This window comes from Rhinopithecus roxellana, chromosome 4, assembly GCF_007565055.1.
Source record: "Rhinopithecus roxellana isolate Shanxi Qingling chromosome 4, ASM756505v1, whole genome shotgun sequence".
Classification (NCBI taxonomy): domain Eukaryota; kingdom Metazoa; phylum Chordata; class Mammalia; order Primates; family Cercopithecidae; genus Rhinopithecus; species Rhinopithecus roxellana.
This window is the reverse complement of record NC_044552.1, coordinates 157,719,242-157,743,474: the sequence shown is the minus strand read 5'-3', so window position 1 is coordinate 157,743,474 and position 24,233 is coordinate 157,719,242. Positions and strand designations below refer to the sequence as shown.

Sequence of the window (24,233 nt, the reverse complement as noted above, 5' to 3'; positions counted from 1 at the left end):
GAAGACAGGAATGTCAGGCCTCTGAGCCCAAGCTAAGCCATCATATCCCCTGTGACCTGCACATGTACATCCAGATGGCCTGAAGTAACTGAAGAATCACAAAAGAAGTGAAAATGGTCTGTTTCTGCCTTAACTGATGACATTACCTTGTGAAATTCCTTATCCTGGCTCAAAAGCTCCCCCACTGAGCACCGTGTGACCCTCGCCCCTGCCTGCCAGAGAACAACCCCCTTTGAATGTAACTTTCCTTTACCTACCCAAATCCTATAAAATGGCCCCACCCCTATCTCCCTTCACTGACTCTCTTTTTGGACTCAGCCCACCTGCACCCAGGTGAAACAAACAGCCTTGTTGCTTTCACAAAGCCTGTTTGGTGGTTTCTTCACACAGATGCAAGTGAGTTATTTCTTCCTAAGAGAGACACTCGAGAGCTGATAGGACTGCTGGAAAAGATCCCTTAGCTACTGACAAGTGGTCACGTGAACAGTGTTTACCCACAGGGTGGGTCTTTCTCTGGCCTCCCTGAGCACCTCTCCTTCCCTACCCTGCTGCGGGAGGAGCTGCCCCTGCCACCCCACCAGGCAATGCTTTTCTCCCCTTCTCTCCTTTCTCTTCTATTTTTTCTATTACTCAGGGCAACTGTCTGCTCTTTCATCTTGCCCAGAGACCACATGTTGAAAAATGTCCTTGGGAGCTTGAACTTGTAATCACAGGCAGTTCATTCTCTTGGTTTCCACCATCCAACAGATAGGAATTTGGGGGTTCATGTCATACTTATCCCTAAGAATTATCTTGAGCAGTTAAAAGCCTTTGCAAGCTCAGAATTGGTTGCTCTAAAATCCTTCTGGGAAGAACAATGGAAACCAACCAATGCTGTAGCTCAATAGCTAAGGCTTCACCATTTTACAATGGTGGCCCAGGGTTCAATACTGACTTAGGGAATGAATCCTTTCTGGTTTAAAATCCGTATACCCTTCATCACTGGTTAATTCTCTTCCTCTCCACAAACCATCTTGAAATTTCCTTTCTCTGAGCACAAAAATATTGGCTGTTTGGCATGGCTAAAGTCGGGTAATAAGAGATTTAAAAGGATTTGAGTGCTATGGTTAAAAGTCAGTTTATTCAAGCTCTAGCAGCCTGGAACTCCTTGGGGAAAACAGAGGAGACATCACAGACCCCCTTTTGGAAAAACCTTTGTTTTCCTCATAAAACCGCAGGAATTAAAGTGGATAGATCCCTCTCAAAATCTAAGGCTCTGTTCTGTTTTTCATTGCATTATCTGATGTTTTTGACTTGGAGGGTATCAGAAATTACTACACATTATGAGAAAGCTTTGATGTGTGACTAGGTAGGAAATATAGTTTTGGGGATAGCTAATGGCAGTTATGAGGAGATCCTCAGCTCTTTGCAAGTTTAGATCAGAAAAGCATGCTCTTGGCCACCTAGAAGTTATGAAAATGTCCCCATTCCTCACTGAGAGATAAGATTCCCATGACAAATGGGCAGATTTCCTCTTTTTGGGATACAGGAGATGCTATAAAAATGAGACCGTTAATTTTGGGAAACCTGTTTTTGCCTTTCAGCTGTGGCTGCTTAATAGGCCCTAGAAGCTGCATACTTTGAAGAGAAACTTAAAGTAGCAAATGAAAAATCTTACAAGTACTGACTCTTCTTCTGTCTGTGAATTTATATGTGTTGTGTGTATGATAGGAAAGAGCTTTAATAGGCTTAAAAATAATAAGAGCTTAAGTCAAATATTTTTGGCAGAAAAGTAAAAAGTGTAATGCTTTTTAGTTCATGTGACTTAAGTAATCTTTGGAAAATAAAAACAGTTGCACATGCTAGGTGTGTAAAAAAAGTGAAATGTATTTTTGGTAAAGGATTATAAGAAGTCATGGAAATATGGCTTTTTCTGCCTAAAGTGTTAAAGGATTGTTTAAAGTTAAATAAGATAAAGCTGAAGGTTTGAACAAGTAGTGGAAGATTTGTGAAAAATTAGTCATGTAAAAGAAATTCTGTGTGTGAATATATTGGCTAAAGTTAAAGGGGTATCATTCAATTTTTCCATAAATTGAATATTAGAATAAAAGCACAGTAGGTTTTTCTTAGAGCACAGATCGTCTGTTCTTTAACAAAAAATTTGTAAAGAGTTATGAAAGGTTTATAAGGAACCTAGCATTGTCAAATATAAAATGGTGTTTGGCTATCTTTGGGTTCTATTTGTATAAATATATTAATGGTATGTGTTCCAAAATTATGTGAAACTCCTATAATTCTGATAGGACTTAGTGTACATTATCAGTAATAATTGTAATTGCTATGTTAAATTAATGTGTGCCACAGAAGTAACATATTTCTTTGTCAATTGTGTTTTTGACTGTGGCTGCCCTAAGATTTTGCCATCCACAGACAATTGTTGTCTTCTGTTGATCCTCTTCAAAAGGTGGTTTTATAATCAACTATAGGGCTTTAACATGTATTCTTGAATGCAGGTTTCTGATAACTTTGGAGACTGTGACATTAGAATAGAAGAAAATACTTTCAGGACTCTCACAGAGAGGTGAAATGTTCATGTATATCAAATGAAGCAGGAGTTAACTGCATGGACTGAACTAATGGAAGACGGAAGTAATCTTTTCTAACTTTTTGCTTAAAACGTTGCTGATCCTTTGTTTTGTTTTTCAGAGTCAAGGAAACTTTTCTTTTGAGCCATTAATATTTACAGCTTGTAACATTTAAGTCAAGTATATTCCTGTGAAAAACTTTGGAGCACATTTGTTTCTCTCTACCTGATTTCTCCAGAATTTGAAAATTATTTGTGCGTACTCTTAACTTATGGCAATATAGTTATTTGCATAAGTGTAATAAGAATCTGTTTTCTTTTGCAACAGGACACAGTTGGAGAAACTGGTTATTTTTACCAAGGCTTTGACTGGAATGTTGTGCTTTCTTTTAAGAAATCAAACAACTTGTAGAGCCAATAAAAACCCCTTGGGAAAACTGACATCATACCTTGTCTACATAGTCCTTGTACAGGGTTTCTGACCTGTGGTAAGTAAAAAATGTCACTTTCTGACAGACCCAGGAGTCCGAGTTATCTGGGGACCTCAAGCAGAGAGGAATTTACTCAACTTATTGGTATTAGTGGGTACAAACCCATGGCTGGGCTTGGCTTTGGAAAAAAAGTCTTATCTGAGATTCCTTTTACAGAACAAAGTTTTCTCAAAGTCAATTTTAAAAGCCCATGTGAAAAATAATTATTTTTGCTACACTTTATACAAATAATCAGGCCAAGTACAATAAAGCAAATCAGTCTTACCATGATTTGTCTTTAGTAAAAATGGGAAATATTATGTTTCAAGAACAATGGTATACCTGTTCTTATATTTTAGTCTCATAAGCTGTTTTAAGCTTTTTTTTTCCTGCCCTTTAGACTGACCCTGCTCATTCCAGCCAATGATTCCTGCAGCTCAGAAGAAACAAGATGGATGGCTAACATAAAAACCTGGATCAGAGTTCTAATCTGGGCACATTGGAATCAGGTACTGAGCCCATATCAGCATGGTTTCACCAATTGCCAGATTCATGGAAAGCCTTCTAGTTTAGTTTGCTTGGGATAATTTTGCTTATTTTTCTTTACTGTTGTGGAATATATTGATATTGCCATTGAACTCTTTGTGTATGAATATACAAAGGATTGTGCAGGATAAGCTTACCAAATATTTTCTTAAACTCTTATTAATCTTTCAGATATCACTTTTTGTCAGAACTCAAAGTTATGAATGGCCCTCACCATACTGATGCTTTCTGACTAAACTCCTCTCTACCCTGAATACAAGAAACCCTAATAGTTAATCAGAAATATGATCACCCTTAATCAGTATGAAAAAGTTACAGAAGATGGATCTTCATCTCTCTGCAACCATTAAGATTAAGGGTTCTCTTATAAAAGGGAGGGGGGGAATCTCAGGGGTGTTTGAACCAGAGCAACTTTATCTTGAAGAGGGGCTGGGTAAAATAAGCCTGAGACTTACAGGGCTGCATTCCCAGACAGTTAGGCATTCTAAGTCACACAATGAGATAGGAAGTTGGCACAAGATACAGGTCATAGAGACCTTGCTGATCAAACAGGCTGCAATAAAAAAACTGGCTGCAATCCACCAAAACCAAGATGACAATGTGAGTGACCTCTGGTTGTCCTCACTGCTACACTCCCACCAGTGCCATGACAGTTTATAAATGCCATGGCAACATCAGGAAGTTACCCTATATGATCTAAAAAGGGGAAACTCATGAATAATCTACCCTTTGTTTAGCATATAATCAAGAAATAACCATAAAAATGGGCAACAAGTAGCCCTCAGGGCTGCCCTGCCTATGGAGTAGCCATTTCTTTATTCCTTTACTTTCTTACTAAACTTGCTTTCATTTTACTCTATGGATTGACCTCAAATTGTTTCTTATGCAAGATCAAAGAACTCCCTCTTGGGGTCTGGGTCAGGACCCCTTTCCAGTAACGAAGTAACCATCTACTATCCAGAAATGTCCTCCTGACCGTTGGTCACACACTGTCCACCTAAGGGAGTGGCCAAGATTGAGTGGTCTCTAACTTCCTCCATGGCAGGAAGGAGGACAGAGGTTGTGATGTGCACCTCCTCACAATGACAAGAGGGTTCTGAGGACAGGTTCCTTAACCAGTGTTGGGGGAGAAAGAAATAGGGGTCACATAAGTCTCAGGAGTAGCACCAGCTACTCTGTGGCCAAGTTATCTCAGGATAAACAGCTTGTGCTCTGTCAACTTTGGCCATCTTATTGTTATTAAACTGGATCATGGAGGAATTCATTGGATTTGTTTTGCGGGTGAGTTCTATCAGTGGTTTGGAACTTTTGCTGGCAGATCTAGAGCAGTGGAAAAATTTCCCCCTCACAAATTCTGTGAGAAGAAGGGGGAGAAAAGGAATGAGGAGGGTAGCTGTGTGGGGCATTGCGCAGCCTTAGTGAAGTGGTGGGAGCTTCCCCTGAAAAGTGAAATGAGTGACTGAGGAAAATGTCCCAATCAGTCGAGGTTTATTAAGTCAGCTTTGGGGCGTGTCCCTGAAAAACCATGAGCCACAGACACATCTGTAGCTATTTTTACAAAGAGGCTTTCAGGAAGTTGGTATTTATACATTTCCTTAAAGTAGGGAGGCAGGTAGGGAGAGGGGCAGGTAGGCCACAAAGGAATGGTTCCATTCTTGTGAGACTTTAACTAGTGCCCAGTTAAGTTGACTTTCACATATGATAAGGTGAATGTTTGAAGAGAAAATGAGAGTAAAAAAAGAATCAATTATGCAGGCCTCTCTGGGTAGGTGGAGGAATGACTGATCTTGTCTTTATCCTGTACATCGGGAGATAAGCTTGGAATCAACATTATCAGTGTGGAATCAGCAGACTTCAGTTTTAGAAGCTAAGCTTAGATTGTAGACTTAAAATTCTCGTCTATGGGAGGCCAGCAAAGAATTTACTTATGAATGATCTGCAGGGGTGGTCCTTTGTAGATAACTGAGGCATGATGTATAATGCTGCAACAGCTATTCATCTGGAAGAGGGTGTTGCATGACTCAGTCTCCAGACTTAGTTTTCCCTTTTGCATAAGGATTTTGGGGGTCCTGAGAGTTTTAAATATCCTTTCCCTTTACACCCTTGTGTGCATCTGAGAGTGAAATCTCTTCTTCTCTTCCCCTAAATTGAGTGCTATATGCCCATGGGAAAAAGCATCACATATTCAAATTAAAAGCAACTCAGAATGGGTGTCAAAGGAGACAGAAATGGGTACACTGAGATGTTTCAGTCAACCAGAGAAGGCTCAGTGCTGGTGTGTTCCCACTGGTAGTAGCAGAAGGGAAGTGCTGTGTGACACTCCTGAAATCTAATTGCTCCAGGTGCATCAACAGACGTGCTCCATTATGCTGGTGCATTTTCTTAATGTGGGTCTTTATTTCCTCTGGGTTTTGAAATTGCCTTTTGCAAAATTTTAACCCCTTTATTTGAAGTAAGAAGTAAAAGGGCTTTGTGTTTTATCGCCTCTGGTGCATGGAGGAATTAACTCTTTGACAGAGACCTCAGGAAGGGTGGAAATCAGCAGAGAGAGAGTTAGGGGTCTGCTGCTGGGAAACTTTCTTCCTTCTCATTCTTCTCTTCAATGTTCTGCCTCTATGGCTGGAGTCCCATACTTGAGTATTAGTAATGACTGATAATATCACGAATACTGAACTAGTATTATGGATTAGTATTACTAATATTAATAACATTACTAATTACTAGGCATGCCTGGGAAGAACGCAAGCTACAGACACATCATTACTACTGTGAGTAGTAATTAGTAGTTACTAATAGGCATGACACCTGTATTGAATGAGGTAGAAGAGAAGTGCAGGTCTCTAGAAAAATAAGTTTTCATTTAAAGGCATCTATGAAGATTTCTTACCAAAAACCATCAGTGGGAGCTCAAGCCAGATGTTAGTGAGCCGGTAGACCAGGAATGGCGTGATGATGCCACCAATGTCACACATTGAGGAACAGACATGGACGCCAAGATTCCTAGAATGCAGGAAACTGATTTAACTTGTTAACTTATTACAGTGCAGTAGTTATCTCCCACCCAACCCTGAGTAAACACTTCCTCAAATCATTAAAATGTTCAAGAGCTATAGTGTACACTGCTCAGGTGACAGGTGTGCACCAAAATCTCAGAAATCACCACTGAAGAACCTATTCATATAACCATATACCACCTGTTTCCCAAAAACCTATTGAAATAAAAAAAAAACAAAAATAAAATTTTCAAGAGTTTAAAAAAATCATTCACGTTATTTTCAATGCACAATATTATATATGTGTGTGTGTGTGTGTATATATATATATCTATGTATATACATAATTCCATTCATATTCTGTCATTCTTGTTTTGTATAAACTTTCAGATTTTTTTAATGATGGGAGGGGCAATTGTTTCTTTTTACTTCCATCACCTGGCTTCCCTAAGTTGTTTCTATGGACCTGTTTGTGCTGTTCCACATCAATCTCCCCTGTAGCCACTGGGTAATCCCTGTCTTGCAATTCAATTTTCTGTTCTCACCATGGCCTCTGTATTCTACCCCAGCCTGTAAGTGTGAGAGGTGAACTGCTGGGCCTGGCTGGACCTTTACATATTCTCACCTTCCCTTACACCGTGTTTTGAAGGTAAGATGTCCTTTGTCTGCACTTGTGGTGGTTCCAGCCAATAAACAAATGTCCCACCCACCCTCTTCATTCTAAGGAAAATGTACTCACCTAATGAATGTGGGGTACAGCTCAGCATTGACCAGGCAGACTATCTCATAGGCCATTGTGATCCCCATTCTTCCCAAGCATGAGACAATAATTCTTAGCCATTGTAGATCTAAGAGGGAAAAGCACAGTACTTATCCATACACAGATGATTCTTCATCTTCAGACAGTGTTCCAGAGTGGGACTATAAGGAGAAATTCCCTATCCCAGAATGGGACGAGAAAAAAAAATGACTTCTTCTACAGGCTTATGTTAATGTCAGCAGATTCTCACATTTGTCCATCTTGATCTCAGACACAATGCTAATTCTCTCTTTTTTTAAAAAGATGTTCTTTTTTTTTAGAGCAGTTTTAGGTTCATAGCAAAATGGAGAGGAAGGTACAGAGATTTCCCACATAACCTCTGCCCCCACACATGCATTCCACCCATCGCCACCTATCATTGACATTTTCCACAGAGTGGTATGTTTGTTACTTGATGAACCTTCAGTGGCAATGATAATCACCCCAAATCCATAGTTGGCATTAGGGTTCACTCTTGGTGGTACATTTCCTGTGGGTTTGGACAAATGCATAATGACCTGTATCCACTATTTTAGTGTTACATGGCATAATTTCACTGCCCTAAAAATCCTCTGTGTTCTCTTAACTTTAGACCTCAGTTGCTAATGACAATGGAGTTATACCAGTTTCCAAAACTGGGCCAACTTTATAGAAGTCAAAGAAAGAGCAAAATATGGGCACATTTAAACAACTACTAATAACAAAAGGATTCAAACGAAGCTCCATATTGCTAAAAGGAATCTCTTATACAGGTGTTTGTTCCCCTTCATTGAGAAAGCATTTTAAAAGGAAAAAAAGGAACTGAATAGTTGTTTATGGATGGCATTTGCTTACATTTTTCTCATTTATTCTGCAGGTGATGCAGGGAGGTCAAGAGAGTCCCCTAATCAACACCCAGGAAGTGCTGGAGTAAGACCTTGACCTGGGCCTGCTTTCCCAAGGCCTATGCTCTCTGCTCCACGTCATCTTGATGGCCTGCAGCATGGAGCTCTAGAGTCTCCCTTGTTATTTCACATCAAGGAACGATTGGGTGCAATTTTTCCTAAAGGGAGGCTGGCCATATGAATTTGCTTGGAAGGGTCCCAGATACTGTCCTCCAATTTGTCTTTCCAAATTGATTTGGATGACAAATTTGATGGTTTTCCTATCAATGGTCCGTGACACTCCCTTTCTCCAGGGTCTTGGAGATAAGACTCCAACTTGGTCTGAAACTTACCACCAGGGATAAAACCTGAGGCCAGACAGGCTGCCCCTGCAACTATATTTGATGCAGCCCAAGGGTAACGGCGGCCGATGCGATCGATGGTGAGGATGACCATGAAGGCAGCTGGGAATTCAACCAGGGCAGAGTAGAAGAATTCCAGATAGATATTGTCCCCTGCAAGGCCCATGTGCATGATGAGGCCCTGGTAGAGCACAGAGCTTGTGAACCTGAGCAAAGAGGAGAATTCAGGTCAAGTCAAGCACCAAACACAGGGCACCAAAAAAGAGAGGCTTCTGGAAAAATAATGTGGATTATAGGTCACCTTTCCCTGTGATCATCTCCTTGCTAGTCCCCCATCCCACTGCTTTTATAATCTCTGATCCACTTCAGTGACTGGCTGGGGCTGGGTGGTTTCCAAGAACCAGGAGAAGGGAAGAAATTAGAATAGTTAGAAATAATTAGAAATTACTATAATGTTTCCTGGACAAATTGAAAACCAAGAAGAATGTCTTAATGGAATGATTTATTTTATCTTTTATTTTATTTTTATTTTTGACAGAGTCACTCTGTTGCCCAGGCTGGAATGCAGTGGTACAATCTCGGCTCACTGCAAACTCTACCTTTCAGATTCAAGTTATTCCCCTGCCTCAGTCTCTCTAGTAGTTGGGATTACAGATGTGAACCACTTGCTAATTTTTGTATTTTTAGCAGACATGGGGTTTCACTGTGTTAGCCAGGCTGGTCTTAAACTCCTGGCTTCATGTGATCTGCCTGCCTCGGCCTCCCGAAGTGCTGGGATTACAGGTGTGAGCCACTGTGCCTGGCCAATGGAATGATTTATTTAGTAAAACTATATCAAGTTATTAGTGGTTGTGAATTATTTCTCTCTTTCGGGTACTCTAGTGCAGTTGGGATCAAAAGAACTGACTACTTAATTCACATTTTAGGAAACCAGAAGACCAAGTGAGTACAGCTTCCCTTCTTGATGACTTCTCTTCTGGCCTGATACAAACAACATTTGGACAATGTTTCTAGTTTATTAACTAAAAATGGTCTTTATATATAATGGAAAATATGAGGATAATCAACAAAAGTCACGATTACTCAGAAAAGGAAAGAAGGATAATGAGGCTGAATTTCAAAACTGCCTCTCCTGTGCACGCACTATTGCAAAGGTTGCTAAATGAATTCCTGATGAGCTTTGCTTTTGTTAGTGATTGTAAATCTCCATTTGCCTGGGAGATCCAACGTGCCCCGAAAAGATGCATTCCCCACTAGAGAAAGCATGGCTCGAAGCTCTGAGAGCAGCCTGTAGATAGCAAACACAATAAATATCAAGTCACTGGGCTGTGAAGCCACTGGAATTACTCTTGGGAATTATTCTTGTTCAGAAATTTTTTCTCTAGGTAGAAAAGAAAAAAGGAAAGAAAAGGCAATCCCATCCACAGTTTTTTTTTTTTTTGCCAGCTCTGTACTACAATAGAGATCTACATTCATCATCAATTAAGTTATACCAATAGTTCTCTATTTGGGCTATGCATTAGAATCACCTGGAGTATTAAAAAACTGTTTCCCAAGCCCTACCCTAGAACAATTAAATCAGCATTTCTAGGGGTTTTAGCTTTGGTACTTTGTAAGCTCCCAGGTGATTCCAGTGTGAAGTTGAGGTTGCCATTGCTTTGATCTGTGCTTGAGGACTACGCCGATCTTAATATTTGCCCAAGAAAAACACGGTCAGGAAAACCTACCAGACACAAGCCACATTTCTGCCCACCATCGGCGTTAATACTGGGATGAAGTCATGTTTTCTTTCCTTCCTTAATATGAATGATTGTGATTAAAAGAATTTGGAGGTATTTCAAAGTGAAAAATATTCCTTACCAGTTGTACATCAATATCAAAGTATGTTTTCTTATCTGAGGAGTTCTGACCAAGTCAAGAAATGAAGGGTTCAATTTCTTGCCAGTTTCCTCTTCAAGTCTCAGGCGCTAAGAAAAGGAATAGAGAGGATGGCTTTGTATATTTAATGCTAGGGTCCCTGGGTCACATAGGGAATAACAATAATTCCTTACCCATCCTGAGCACCCATCTCATGCCCAGCACTAGAGCAAGCACTCTCCATACTGCGTCTCATTTCATCTTTCTTTTTTTTTTTTTTGAGACGGAGCCTCTTGCCCGGGCTGGAGTGCAGTGGTACAATCTCGGCTCACTGCAACCTCCACCTCCTGGGTTCAAGCAATCCTCTGCCTTAGCCTCCCAAGTAGCTGGGATTACACGAATGCACCACGACGCCCAGCTATTTCTTTTTTTTTCCCGAGACAGAGTCTTGCTCTATTGCCCAGGCTGGAGTGCAGTGGTGTGATCTCGGCTCACTGCAAACTCCACCTCCTGGGTTCAAGCAATTCTTCTGCCTCACCCTCCTGAGTAGCTGGGATTACAGGCACCTGCCGCCATGCCCAGCTAATTTTTGTGTTTTTAGTAGAGATGGGGTTTCACCATGTTGGCCAGGCTGGTCTCGAACTCCTGACCTAGTGATCCGCCCACCTCGGCCCCTCAAAGTGCTGGGATTACAGGCATGAGCCACTGTGCCCGACCAATTATTGTATGTTCAGTAGAGATGGGGTTTCACCATGTTGGCCAGGCTGGTCTCGAGCTCCCAACCTCAGGTGATCTACTTATCTCCACCTCCCAAACTGATGGCATTACAGGCATGAGCCATCACACCTGGCCTATTTTCTAATAAGCTTAATCTTCTCTTTTCTACGCCCTGTGGAATGAAAAGGTTTGAGGTCAACATGGTGAGATCTACTAAAGGCAAACAATAAACACAGGTAATGAACACCTCTGTAACTGGATTCTATTTAAGAAGGCAGGGGATTGCTTAAAAGCTTTTGAGCCTGGTGTGATGGCTTATGCGTGTAATCCCAGCATTTTGGGAGGCCGAGGTGGGTGGATCACCTGAGGTCAGGAGTTCAAGACCAGTCTAGCCAACATGGCGAAACTCTGTCTCTACCAAAAATACAAAAATTAGCTTGGCGTGGTGGCGCTCATCTGTAATTCTGGGTACTAGGGAGGCTGAGGCAGAAGAATCACTTGAACCTGGGAAGTGGAGATTGCAGTGAGCCGAGATTGCGCCACGGCATTCTAGCCTGGGCGACAGAGCAAGACTCCATCTTAAAAACAAAGAAAAAAACTTTTTGGACACTTTCTATCCAAAGTGTTTAAAATTCTAAGAGATCCTGTGTGTTTAAAGAACTGCTTTACTGATCTAAGAATCTGACCTGAGGATGGTGAATATGCAGATGAGGGGGGTGCTGGGCACCTGGGCATAGGAGACTGACGAAGGTGTAAGTTGCACAAGACAGAAACTCCTCAGCTGACCTTTAAATGATTTCTGGTTCTGTTTTAGTTTGATGTTTTCCACCTGTTTGAAATATTCTCCCACGGAACCACAAATCCTAGTACATAAAATTCTCTGTTGCATTCCGCTACAGGTAAGCCAAAATGCAAGGGGGTGGGTGCTTCCATGGTTCCCCACTGAGATCACTGGCGTGCATGAATCTTACCAGAGCCTCCCTTTTCTCCATCCCCTGATTTGATACCTAAGGCCCTGGCTCACCTGAAGGGAGGCAGGTAGAGATTTTCCATTTTTCTTTGCGATGTGCTTAAAGATTCTCATGGCTTCAGCATTCTTATTCTGGGAGATCAGCCACCTGGGAGACTCAGGTATGCACCTAGGGTACAAGGTGAGCAGAGGGCAAATCTTACTGAATCCTCCTTACCCCATCCTCCATTTTTTAATAAGCAGATTTCTCTGAGGATGTTAATACAGTGGGATCTCCAAAGAAAATAATACTCGTATAGGGGGATATGTGATTCTTTCCTCCCTCAAATGCCAAATCCCTCCTCAGGGATGTCTAAGCAGAAACACAGGCAGCAAGCTGCAAAGCAGGGTGCAGCTGAACATCCAGCTCCTGTTGCAAGGAGGAGAGGCAGGTCCCTCAGGGTGGTCCTGGGCTTTGCAAAGGCCTGAGAACTGGCAGACGGGTCAACGACTAGATGCTGGAGTATGCAAACCATTGTGGGGGTGGGGAGCAAGTATGTATATGTATTATCCTCAAGTTCCCAAAGGAATGAGATAAGCATTTGAGGTCAAATGGTGAGATAACTGAAAAGCCAGACTTCATAGTTTGAGCTTGATGTAGCAGGGCTCGGGGAGCTCTTGCAGGTTTTTGAGTAAGACTAGAACCATTGACCCTGTGTCTGGAGGGAACTCTGAGCAGCTGAGTTCAGGGTGAATGAGTTCAGGGTGGAGGTTCAGGGGGAGGAGAAACTGGAGAAAGGAGGTGATAGGGCCGCTGTTGTGGCAGTTATGGTGTAAATGTAGGAAGGCTCCAGTTGGGATCACCACTCTGGGAGAGAAGCTTCTCTGAGAGGCAGGGCTTAAAAGGAATTTGGAACAGATGTTTTTGTGGAAGTGTAATGGAGAGAGCAGGAAGGGTCACTCTCAGGGTGTAATGGACTGAATGTCTCTGTCCCCACTGAAGCTCATGCACTAATGCCCTCACCCACAGTGTGCAATTTGGAGTTGGGCCTTTGGGAGGTAATTAAGTTTAGCTGAGGTCTGGAGAGTGGGGCACCCAGATGTCCTTATAAGAAGAAGAAGAGAGACTAGACTGTTATTTTTTCTCCACCATGTGAGGGCCAACAAGTGAGATGTCTGCAAGCCAGGAAGTGGGCTCCCATTAGGAACAAATCTGCCAGCACCTGGATCTTAGACTGCCCAGCCTCCAGAACTATGGGAAATAAGTTTTTAAATGCCCGGTCCATGGCATTTTGTCACTGCAGTCTGAGCTGGTAAGACAGAGAGTTTTATTGGCTTTTGGATAAGAAACAGGCTTCCTGGAAAGAGTTGAGATGTTTAATTCTTAGGCAAGACAGCCGTGGGAAGAACAAGTAGGTAAATCCAGGAGGAACTAAATAAATGGGTTGTGGCATGGGAGAGAGATTTGGTCTGATAATCCAGTATCTCCCTTGCTTCATTTCACATAATCTCACGTTAGGGGTTTCTAATAGTTTCTGGTATTTCCCATGTGTTTCCCTTGGGCAGAGATGACAAATATATTTTACTTGCCTTGGTAACTCTGATTGATTGGTATGGTCTGTCTGGAGTGTCGTGTTGGCCTTATCTGGGATGAAGAACACTGTGATTCACTGGGGATGTCTGCCTTGAGCATGAGTGTTGGGAAATGGTGACACAAGTGCCATGCTCTGCTTTCTCCACCCTAAAGTTTCCTCTGAGGAGGGAGAGAATAGTACTAGTGATATTTTCAGTCTCTTCAAAGGGCCTACTGCCCAAATTGTACCACAGCTGCCAGAAGCTAATTTAAACACCAGATAAATCATGTGGAAATGTAAGATCCAGGTCATAAAAACTTTAAGCACAAAGAGAAAGGACATTTGAGAGGGAGAGACAGGTGAAGCTTGTGATTTTTATTCCTGAAACATGGAATTGGGCTCTTTGTGAAATGGGTCTGGAGAGTGAAAGCAATCTCAGAATCAGAAAGACAGTGTGTATTAAGGAAGGTAGCCTTTTTAGCAAAATAAAATACTTCGATTTCTTTCCTTTTTATTCCAAATGGACTTACCAGTAATAGAGCAAGAAGCAGAAGTTGGGCAGAGTAACTGTGAACTGCAACCACCTCCAGTGAGGAAGTGCGTAAGCCACCCCAGCTAGCACCAGGAGCCCAACTGTAAAGGCAGCTTGGTAAAAAATCCCCACTGTTCTCCGATAGCTCCGCCCAACAAATTCTGTAACTGCAGAGATAATTCAAATGGTTAGTGTAATGCAATACAATAATGAGTTGACTGTCCAGCTATCAGGAAACTAGAACACCAACCTCAAAAATATAGATAAATTTGAGAATATTCTGTACAACTCTGAATATGTTTAAGTGTTTTTTGGTTTTTATTTTATTATAACTATTGCTATTTTACTAATTAATAAATCTCACAGTCCCATTGGAGATGGGATGAAAGGCCTGTCAACATAAGCAAACACATTTGATTTATAATTTCCATGATGCAATTGTATTTCAGATACATGCAAGATTTTGACCTAGAGTAGGAACTCAAGACCTGAACAAATGAATCAAACATTAAATTTAGACTGTTGATGATTTTTATGTAAATGAACTCCTGAGTATAACTTGTTCTCTTACATGGGTTTAACATTTATCTTGCAAGTCCTATTTGTTTATTTGCATAAATGGCTTGGTAACTTAGCAGAGTGCTGGAATCAGCTAGTGCTGGGTTGCAGGAACTGGTTTTACATGCTAGGGAATTTTACAAGCTGGTGGTTCAACCCATTGGTATCAGCCATAGTGAGAATATTGCTATAAAGATGCTATGCTGTTAGATGTCAAATATTCTCTTATAGTATACGGAACTTAACTGTAACTCTGGCTACTAAGGAATAGGATGTAAGTTATATTCCTGGTCCTAAAAATGGCTGGCTGAGTAACCTGGGTTGACTACAGTACTTGTGTTTTCAGTTTCCTTGTGTCTAAGTTGAGGATAATTGTAGTTTACTAGAATAGATTTTTGCAAAGTATTAAAGTCCTTTATAAATTGACTACATCTCTCATCATTGAATCTTATTTATGAATAGATCTGGTAGGATGGATTTTCTTTCTACCCAATACTCCAGGATACAGAAAACAAAAATTCCAAAAAAGTTATATAAGAATCTGGGTGTCATTACGTTTACCCTTGTTTCGGCCTTCATTTTTCTCTTTATAAGGAAGAATATTGAATGAGTTGATATGCTTTTAGAAATTCTTTTGATATAGAAATAAAAAAACCTCTCAATATTGTCTTGAAGCTGTGTCCCTTTTTCTGCATGCCACTCCCCACCCCCCCACCTGACTCTATTTTGGCAGCGAGGTGGCTTTGTTCTCACAGCTGCAAGCACAAACATTCTTACTCAGGATGAAGCCTATTAACCAGCCTGCTTTGCTGACCAGTCCTTGGATTAAGCGAAAAATTAACATCCATGTATAGGTTGGAGAAATGGCCATGAGAACTCCAGATGCAGCATTTATGAGGATTGTAGTTAGGAGGCAGCGCTTACGGCCAAACCTACAGGAAGAAAAACAAAGAGAGGGAATCAAATTAATTTTGATTTGTGAGGACTGTAGAAAATGCATGGAAGTTATGGAAATCTAAACAAAATCAGAAGTTAACTTTAAATTTTGTAAATTCAGGAGGCACAGACTGATAGCCACAAAGGGAATCTGTGACTCCAGGTCCACGTAGCATGTTTCATCAGCACACTATGTGTAAGTTTTCAGCAGGATAAGCCCCATTCACCCCAGGGTTCAAGTACTTTCTCAGTCCCACACTGTGGCAGGTATTCAGGGAAAGAGTGATTCTTCCAGGCCATCCCGTGCTGAATACCCTATGGTCCTATCTAGGTCTTACATCGTCATGTGAGCTGCGGCCTTTGCACTAACAGTTTCAACCAATTATCCACCCAAGAATGTTTTCGCTTTGAAAACAAAATTCACTGTCCAGCATTTACCCCCTTTCTTTTTCAACACTGCTTTTAGGCTTTGTGAAAATTGTCTTTGGTGCCACACATGTTACTATCCTATGACAGCCTCTGTTTGGAGCGTGCTGGGAAGACAGGTTCCACACATCAGATTTGGGAGACTTAGGTTTCTTTAGTTTAGGGATTTGGAAAGTTGTCCCACTACATAGAATAGAGGAAAACAATTGGCAACCTGGGTTTAATCATGACCTTCCTACTTACTATGATGTTGGGCAACCTATTCAACCATATTCAATGTCTTCATCTGGAAAAGACCCATCTGACCCAGCTGAAAAGAGGATTCAGTGAGATATTACAGGTAAGGAGCTTGGCACATAGCCTGCCTCTGACCCCTTCCTTCCTTTCTTCCTTCTGTTTGCAAAACTGGCTCAGCTCAGAGAGTTGACTTGGGGCCCAGTACTGTTATTTTCACCATGTCCTAGTTTTCTTGTAAAAGACACCCTAACCCACTTAGTGGATATTTAAAAAAATTCTTCATAGAAAACAATGTTTATTTAATCTTTGTTTTTCCACTTCAATTGGAAGGACAGCTTTTTGTTATTAGGATTGCCCATTTTAATGGTGGATAAACATTGTTTAATGGATGCCTTTCTTATTATGCAACTATATTCTAGTGATGGTGTCAAATACTAACCATTTCAAAGTAATCCACATTATTAATAATTATTTTGTAATAGTAACATTTTAAATATGAAATTTAAAGGTTAAGCAGTCACATTGGTAATTAGTGTTAACTAGTAAATTTTGTAAGTCTTAAAACTCTGTCTTGACCATGTAATTTCATTTAAAAAAATTTTTTTATTTTTAGTTCTGGGGTACATGTGCAGGATGTGCAGGTTTGTTACATAGGTAAATGTGTGCCATGGTGGTTTGGTGTGCCTATCAACCCATCACCTAGGTAACCATGTAATTTCTTAATTCTCAGTCAATGGTTCCCCACTGTAAATATACAACCTCTTGGCCTCTAATTCAAAGCCTTCCAAAGTCACATCTCAACTTAATTTTTTAGCTTTTCTTCCCACATTCTCCTACCCAAACCCCTTCCTTTACCCTTAAAGAGTATATAATCTATAAACATGGACTCAAATCGTACTTCTTCAACTTCCAAAACTGCTTCAGGCACACAATAGAATACCACAGTAGTGCTCCATGTAGATGGACAAAATCTTTTAGGTGATGAGAGGGAATATTCATCATTTGAAACTCAGAGCAAGAAAATCATATCCATGATGTGGAAAAACTTCACTGGGGACATGTTCCACATAGGGAAGCAATGCTACTTAAAACAACAGTAAGGCATGGCTAGAATAAATTTGGGGAATCTGGGACAGAGTTTTGAGACTCCTCCTACCCCTCAGCAGGGCTATTTAAATGGTTAAACGAAAAACAATCAGATGAAACAGGAGAGGAAGGGTGGACTCCCCATACTGCTGGCTTGGTAAGTCTTTTAGCTACTTGCTACTCAGAACGTGGCTGAGGACTATTAGCATGGGCTTGGGAACAGCATCACCTGGGAGCTGGTTAGAAATACAGAATTTCAGGCCCACCCAGATCTGCTGGATCAGAATCTGAATTTTAGCAAGATCCCCAGGAGATTTATATGCACCTTAACATTTGGGAAGCAGTGCATTAATTACACAGAGCCTCAGTTTCTTCACTCATTGTAAATTATGGATCATGAAATCTACTTTAAAAGGTTCTTGTGATCCTAAATGAAATATAACAAATGAGGATGCCCAATAAAGTGACTAGCACACAGTAATCAGTGGTGAACTTGTTTTGGAAGATCACATATAGTTGGCTAAGTTTGACTGCAACCCACCGGGACTTTAATTCTGCTTTTGATGCAGGACAGGCAGCCACCAAAATTGGGGCTTAGCCCGGGAGGGTTCTTGGCTTTGCCCAGGAAAGAATTAAAGGGCAAGCTGGTGTTGTTAAATAGCGATTTTTATTGAAGCTGCAATGTATAGCAGCAGCACCTCTGCTCCTTGTGGAGCAGGAATATTCCATAGGCATTGTGCCTGGAATAGCAGCTCAGAGGAGGCTGTTCTGTACTCATATTTATTTTTAATTATATGCAAATTACATTATAAATTTTAATTATAGTTTAAATTATAAATTTAGTTATATGCAATCCACTTTTAATTATATGCAAATTAAGGGATGGCTTATACAGAAATTTCTAGGAAAAGGGTGGTAACTTCTGGGTGGTAAAGTCATTGCCATTAAAAGGGGGTGGTGATTGCCATGTTGCCATGACAATAGTAAACTGACATGGTGCACTGGTGGGCATGTCTTAGGCAAAGCTGCTCCTGCCTGGGATCTGTTTTAGCTAGTCCTCAATTTGGTCCGGTGTCCAAGCCGTGCCTCCAGAGTCTCTCCTCCTAGCTCACTTTGATCTAGTTCCATCACAACATATAAAAGTAAGGTGCTAGCTCTTGAGAGCTAATGATCAGACTTCTGGAAAATTTGCAAGCTAATTGTTAGTGTAACCATTATTAAAAACTAAATTATATACATTTATAATTAAATTATATTAAAAACAAGTGTAATATGCAAAACATCACTTTCCAATGATTTTACTACATTTGGCCATCTATGCTTGTGAGGTTATTTACATCTACTGTATCTGCATGGTGGAAATGCAGTGTAATGGTGCACACTTCTAGCCAACTCTGTGTCCCATGATGTCATTTTTGCAGGCTTAAGTGAACCACAGTGGGTATATTTACACCAGAGAAATCAATAAGCACTACAAACTGGAACTTTCCCTCCCAGATGACCGTTGTTAAGCATTTACAAGCATGCCACACTAAATACAGCACTTACGGCCAGGTGCAGTGGCTCATGCCTGTAATCCCAGCACTTTGGGAGGCCGAGGTGGGCAGATCACCTAAGGTCAGGAGTTCGAGATCAACCTGGCCAACATGGTGAAACCCTGTCTCTACTACAAAAATTAGCTGGGCATGGTGGTAGGCACCTGCAATCCCAGCTACTCAGGAGCCTGAGGCAGGAGGATCGCTTGAACCCAGGAGGCAGAGCTTGCAGTGAGCCGAGATTGCACCACTGCACTCCAGGCTGGGTGACAGAGTGAGACTCTGTCTCAAAAAATAAAAATAAAAAATAAAAAAATAGCACTTATAATTATTGCTCATGAGAATAAAAACAACATGGAATTGGTGAGGAATTGCTTTTCTGTCTCAGGTGATACTCAGTATCATGGATTAGGAAGTTACGGGTATATTCTCAGGTCCACTCTTAGTCTTACTTACAATCTTTTCATAATGCCTTACTGTTTTTTTTTAATTATTCATGGAAGACAATTCGTTTTAATGTTGGCTTAATCTGTGAATACACTGGGGATCCATGACATTCTTGTCCCATTGGATAAAATCTGAAAATTGTAGGCATTAACTATACAAAAACCAAATAGCTTTCTCATTGCTTAAGGCTAGGCTTCTCACTCCCGCAGGCAGGCTCAGAACAGAAGAAGACCAATGATCAGCCAAGCTTCAGACGGTGTAAGAACAAGAAGTCAAGGAATGGAGATGGCCTCTGGGGGAAGAATAACTAGTACTTACCTTGACAGAGGAGGTTTCAACAGTAGGTACAAAATAATGAGATCATCTAAGAAGGTGGATAATTGACCAGGGCTTAAAACTCAGGAATGCACTGTCAGTAGGGATTTATCACCAATCTCCAACTTGTTGAGTGGGACACGAATAATTAACTAATTTCTTAACCCACTGAGCAAGGGTTAAAGATTGAGTCACCTGTTTACTCACAGCCTGCCAGGGAATGAGTGTTAGCACCTCTACCTGATAATGGAGGAGGGAGCGCAGAGAGTGAACGCCTGCAGGGCCAGAGCTGCCCAGGGGTGCGATGGACTCCGGACCTCCCCTTGTTAATGTGTCTCTCCTGACTTAATGGGTCATCTTTAAAGAATCATCCTCAATTCTGCGGCAATAAAAACAGAAACAAATGACCTTCCCTTTCACCTTGCAAGCCTCTTGCAGAAAGCCCCAGGAAGAGCCTTGCCAGGTCAGCTGAGGAGACAATTAATAACCATGGGTGATGGATGAGGTGCACGTGGCCCACGCCTCCGCTTTTATCCCTCTTCTCTTCTGCTGCCAGGTAGGCCCTGGGCCCCTGTGAAGTGCATACGCCTTGGGGGTGTGATATATTAAGCCATCATCATTAATCTTTAACACATTTGCAAGTTTTAATTCAGCCTAACAATATTATACAATCAGAGAAAATGTTCTACTTGCATTTAACATTATACTCAGGTTTGGATTATATCACAGATGTAGTTGGGGGTGGCATGGAAGGGCAACAAGCATAAAATACATTTACTTTACCATTTATTTCAGTTATATATTTATATTTTACATGTAAATTCATAATTATGTATTATATCTAGATATAATTATATGTTTGTATATTATATATAATAATATATAGTATGTATCACTATCTCACTAGGTGATTGCTGATTAAGAGGAATACTATCACTCACAATGTTGAACACAGTGCCTGGCCCCGGAAAACACTCAATAAACAGTGTTATGAATATTAAATAATTAGCCCTGATGGCCAAGTTATCTAAAGTGCTTATCAACTGTGAAGCAAACTTTTTGGTTCCTTTTTCTTTTGAGGACTTCTAAAAATGTCTCATTGGTCATCAAGAGAGCAAAGCTGCGTGTTGTAAGAAACTTGCAGGACAGTGAGTGTGGGATTCCAAAATGCTGGATAAGTAAGAGCTACGGCAATAGCTTGATTCGTACAAACACTGACTTGCTGAAGACACAGACTCATCAGAGAGGCCTCTTGTCATCTCTCCAGGGACAATGACATTGCAGAGGTGGACATTTACCCCTCTTGTTGTAGACAGGCCCTGTTTCCCTTTCTTTAAGTTATAGGTTCCACACATATAGTCACATGTGGCCCCAGGAACCCAATTCAGGACTCTTGCAATCCCACGGGTATTAGGGAGATTCTACATCAGGCCTGGTGCTGGGGGATCCCAGCATATGTGAGACAAGCAGAAGATAGGATTGAGCTCAGAGGTCCTGAAGGTTGATGGCCAGGTGGATGGTGATGAGGCCAAAAAATGAATTGGGAATTTCAAAAGGGATGAGATCATCTGTTACTCTCCCTTCCGACTTTAAGCTTCTGCATAGCCCACATGCAAAACTTGCTGTGTAATGTTGAAACATCTGTCTATGACCCCGGAGAATTTGAAAATAAAGACATTGGTCATGGTTATCCAAGCGGCAGAAGAAATTTAAGATTGTAAAAACACCAGCAGGAAGGCCGGGAGATTGTGATCTGTGTGCTTGGGAAAGGATGGGATGCAAGCAGGGGCAGGTGCATATGAATATTCTCCAAACCTTTGGGATTGTTTAAATTCCACCACAGGTGATTCAACCTACCTGTCTGCTATGTAGCCGATACTCATAGAACCGATAAAGAATCCTACATTCACTGATGACTGGAATAGGTCCAACATCCAGGAGTTGGCACATACCAGGTTAAACTGCCAGCAGAGGAGATGTGTTCCAGCAGGGGAAATGTGTTCCAAGTTGGGAGAGAAAGGAAATGAAATCCCATTAGGATTCTGTTGTACATAACTCAGTTAGGGTACTCATTAAATATTCCTTGAATTGAACTGTGTAATTAAGTGGCAATAAGCCACTGTTTCTTGATCATGTCAATTTTCTTCTTCTTCTCTCTCTTTTTTTTTTTTTTTTTTTTTTTTTTGTGAGACAGGGTCTTGCTCTGTCACCCATGCTGGAGTACAGTGGTGATCATGCCTCACTGCAGCCTCGACCTCCTGGGCTCAAGCGATCCTCACACCTCAGCCTCCCAGAATGCTGGCATTATAGGTGTGAGACACTGTGCCCAGCCTCAATTTTCTTTACGCAACAAAAAGCCTTGCTCTTCCATCTGGCAATTTGTCATTAAGCTAAAACTATAGCATTGGCTAAATCAGCTGAAACTGGGTAATTACTCTACTTATAGACAAATTTATTTTTTTCTTTCTAATTTCAATGCACATGCAGATAGGTGTGTGGACGTGATACAATGCAGGTACCAGGAGGTCGGGCCGTTTAGCATATCCTTGCTGTCTGTTTAGTACAAGGGGATTAGGAGTGACTGCTGAAGGCTGCTGCATTTGCTCTTATTTGGAATAGGAGGAGGTGGTCAGGTGGAGCAGGTGCTGGACCAGGTCAGGAGACCCATCTTCTAGGGCTAACTCTGCTAAGTTAAGGCCACTGTGTGGCCTGGGGTAAAAACTTTTATCTGCTTGGGGCCTCAGTTTCCTCATCTCTATAGGAAGGAATGAGATTGGCCATGCGAGACAGCCTCGGAGAGTTATGTGGTGTGAAGCCCATGAGCAGCCACGTTTCCTGTAACTATCCGACCACTTTAGACCCTTCAAATTAGACTCTACTTACCCATCTGTTCATACAGAATATCTTCCCATCACCCAAGCAGTCATTTGAAATTAAACTAGGCAACTGGCTCTCTCAGTATTTTCAGGATAACCTAATTCCCCTATGTTGCTTTGCTTTCAATAAAAGCAAGCTCCATTTTTTGGTCTTTTTTTCTATTATATTTATTGGAATGAGGCTTCACAAATAGCTTTTGATGTCATCTGCAGTTTTTAACAAAATAATAGTGCCACAGCATGATCTCCAGCCCTAAATGATTTCATATGAACACTCTGAGGACATTAAAGAGAAAAAATAGGCATCGAGAGAAAAGCACATCCTATCACACAGTCAGGCACAGTTCAGGTGAGTTCCACAGGCTTTCAGGTGTGTGTGGGCATCTGTGTGATGGAAGAATAGAGGGGGAGGTAAGGCTTCCAGAAAAAGAGGAGAATCCACAAGATTCCCTATCTTGGCAACATTTCCGGGGGCCCTAACATGCTTTTGCCTGTTTCTCACTGCTGGAACAGGCACAAACTAGAATCATTATTGTCAGCATCTGAGGACGTTTTAACTAACCCAGTTATTCTCCAGACAAATTAGAAGCTGCATGTTTTCATTTGGAAACTAGAATTTTGTAAGAGACCTGGAAGCCAAAGAGCATGTCTAGGCAGGGTTTATAAGAGCTGGGCCTTCGCTGGTTGCTTCCTTGAGAACAGCTCCACCATTTGCTTCTTCATCGGAGCCCTGAGCTCACTTTCTTACCTCGGTGACGATAGAGGAGCCAGGCGTCTCGTACAACCAGCCGTCCCGGCAGGGGCCCAGTGGCAGGCGGCTCCTGTTGGTGTCCAGGCTGGCCAGGGGGTCCACGCAGCTGAGGGCGCTCTGGTTCCAGTCCACCTCGTAGCGCCTGCACTGTCTTGGGGACGCCTCGCCCACAGGTCCTGGGCCCGGCACCGTGTAGTTCAGCTCCTCTGCAGGACTCCAGCCGCAGCGCAGACTCAACTCGGCCACTCCGGGGCTCCGGCAGCGGTGGTCGGGGGTGAAGCCCAGGAAGACGATGCCCACGTAGATGGGCGTGAAGGCGACCGAGAGCAGAGATAAGAGGAAAAACATTTGCTTCTGGAAAAAGTGGAACTCCCCTCCATGCTCCAGGGCGTCGTCCACGGTGGTGGTCATGATCCTGCAGGCAGGCAGACCTGAGGCTGCCCGACCTGCCCGGAGCGAGGCTGAGAGCGGCTGCAGCCAGCTCGGCACAAACCCTGGCCAGAAGTCAAAGAGGGGAGTTTACCTCTGCAAGTGACCAGCCTTCAGGGCAGGCGTTTCCTTGGTCCAGCTGACTTCAAAGGTGCACCCCTCCAGCGAGGGTGCGTGTCCTTCTGCACTTCCCAAATGCCCTGAGCTCACTCCCAGGATGCCTGTCGTGTTTATTGTTAACAGGTTCTCCACAGGCTTGTCGGTGCTCCAGGCCAGCAGCACAAACAACCCTTTCTCTGTGTCCCACTGCAGGGAATCTGAGTGCTGGCCCATATCACAGCCCAGTAATCTTCCCGTAGTGCCCCGAGCAGCCAGGAACTTAATATACTCCTATCTCAGGCAGACCACCAGC

The 24,233-nt window shown here is 42.0% G+C and overlaps 1 protein-coding gene across 1 annotated transcript in view; it reads right to left on the bottom strand.

Annotated features, from left to right (window-relative positions):
- SLC22A2 (solute carrier family 22 member 2) overlaps nt 1-23,952 on the bottom strand; it is a 43,461-nt gene extending 19,509 nt beyond the window's left edge. The window contains exons 1-9 of the mRNA XM_010368488.2: nt 23,390-23,952; nt 21,623-21,726; nt 15,561-15,715; nt 14,224-14,392; nt 12,195-12,309; nt 10,457-10,563; nt 8,588-8,802; nt 7,312-7,420; nt 6,467-6,579 (exon numbers count right to left, since the gene is read on the bottom strand). Coding sequence (XP_010366790.1) covers nt 6,467-6,579; nt 7,312-7,420; nt 8,588-8,802; nt 10,457-10,563; nt 12,195-12,309; nt 14,224-14,392; nt 15,561-15,715; nt 21,623-21,726; nt 23,390-23,803 — 1,501 coding nt within the window. The 5' untranslated portion in view covers nt 23,804-23,952. The remainder of the gene's footprint in view (nt 1-6,466; nt 6,580-7,311; nt 7,421-8,587; nt 8,803-10,456; nt 10,564-12,194; nt 12,310-14,223; nt 14,393-15,560; nt 15,716-21,622; nt 21,727-23,389) is intronic.
- Between the last annotated feature and the right edge of the window lie 281 nt (nt 23,953-24,233).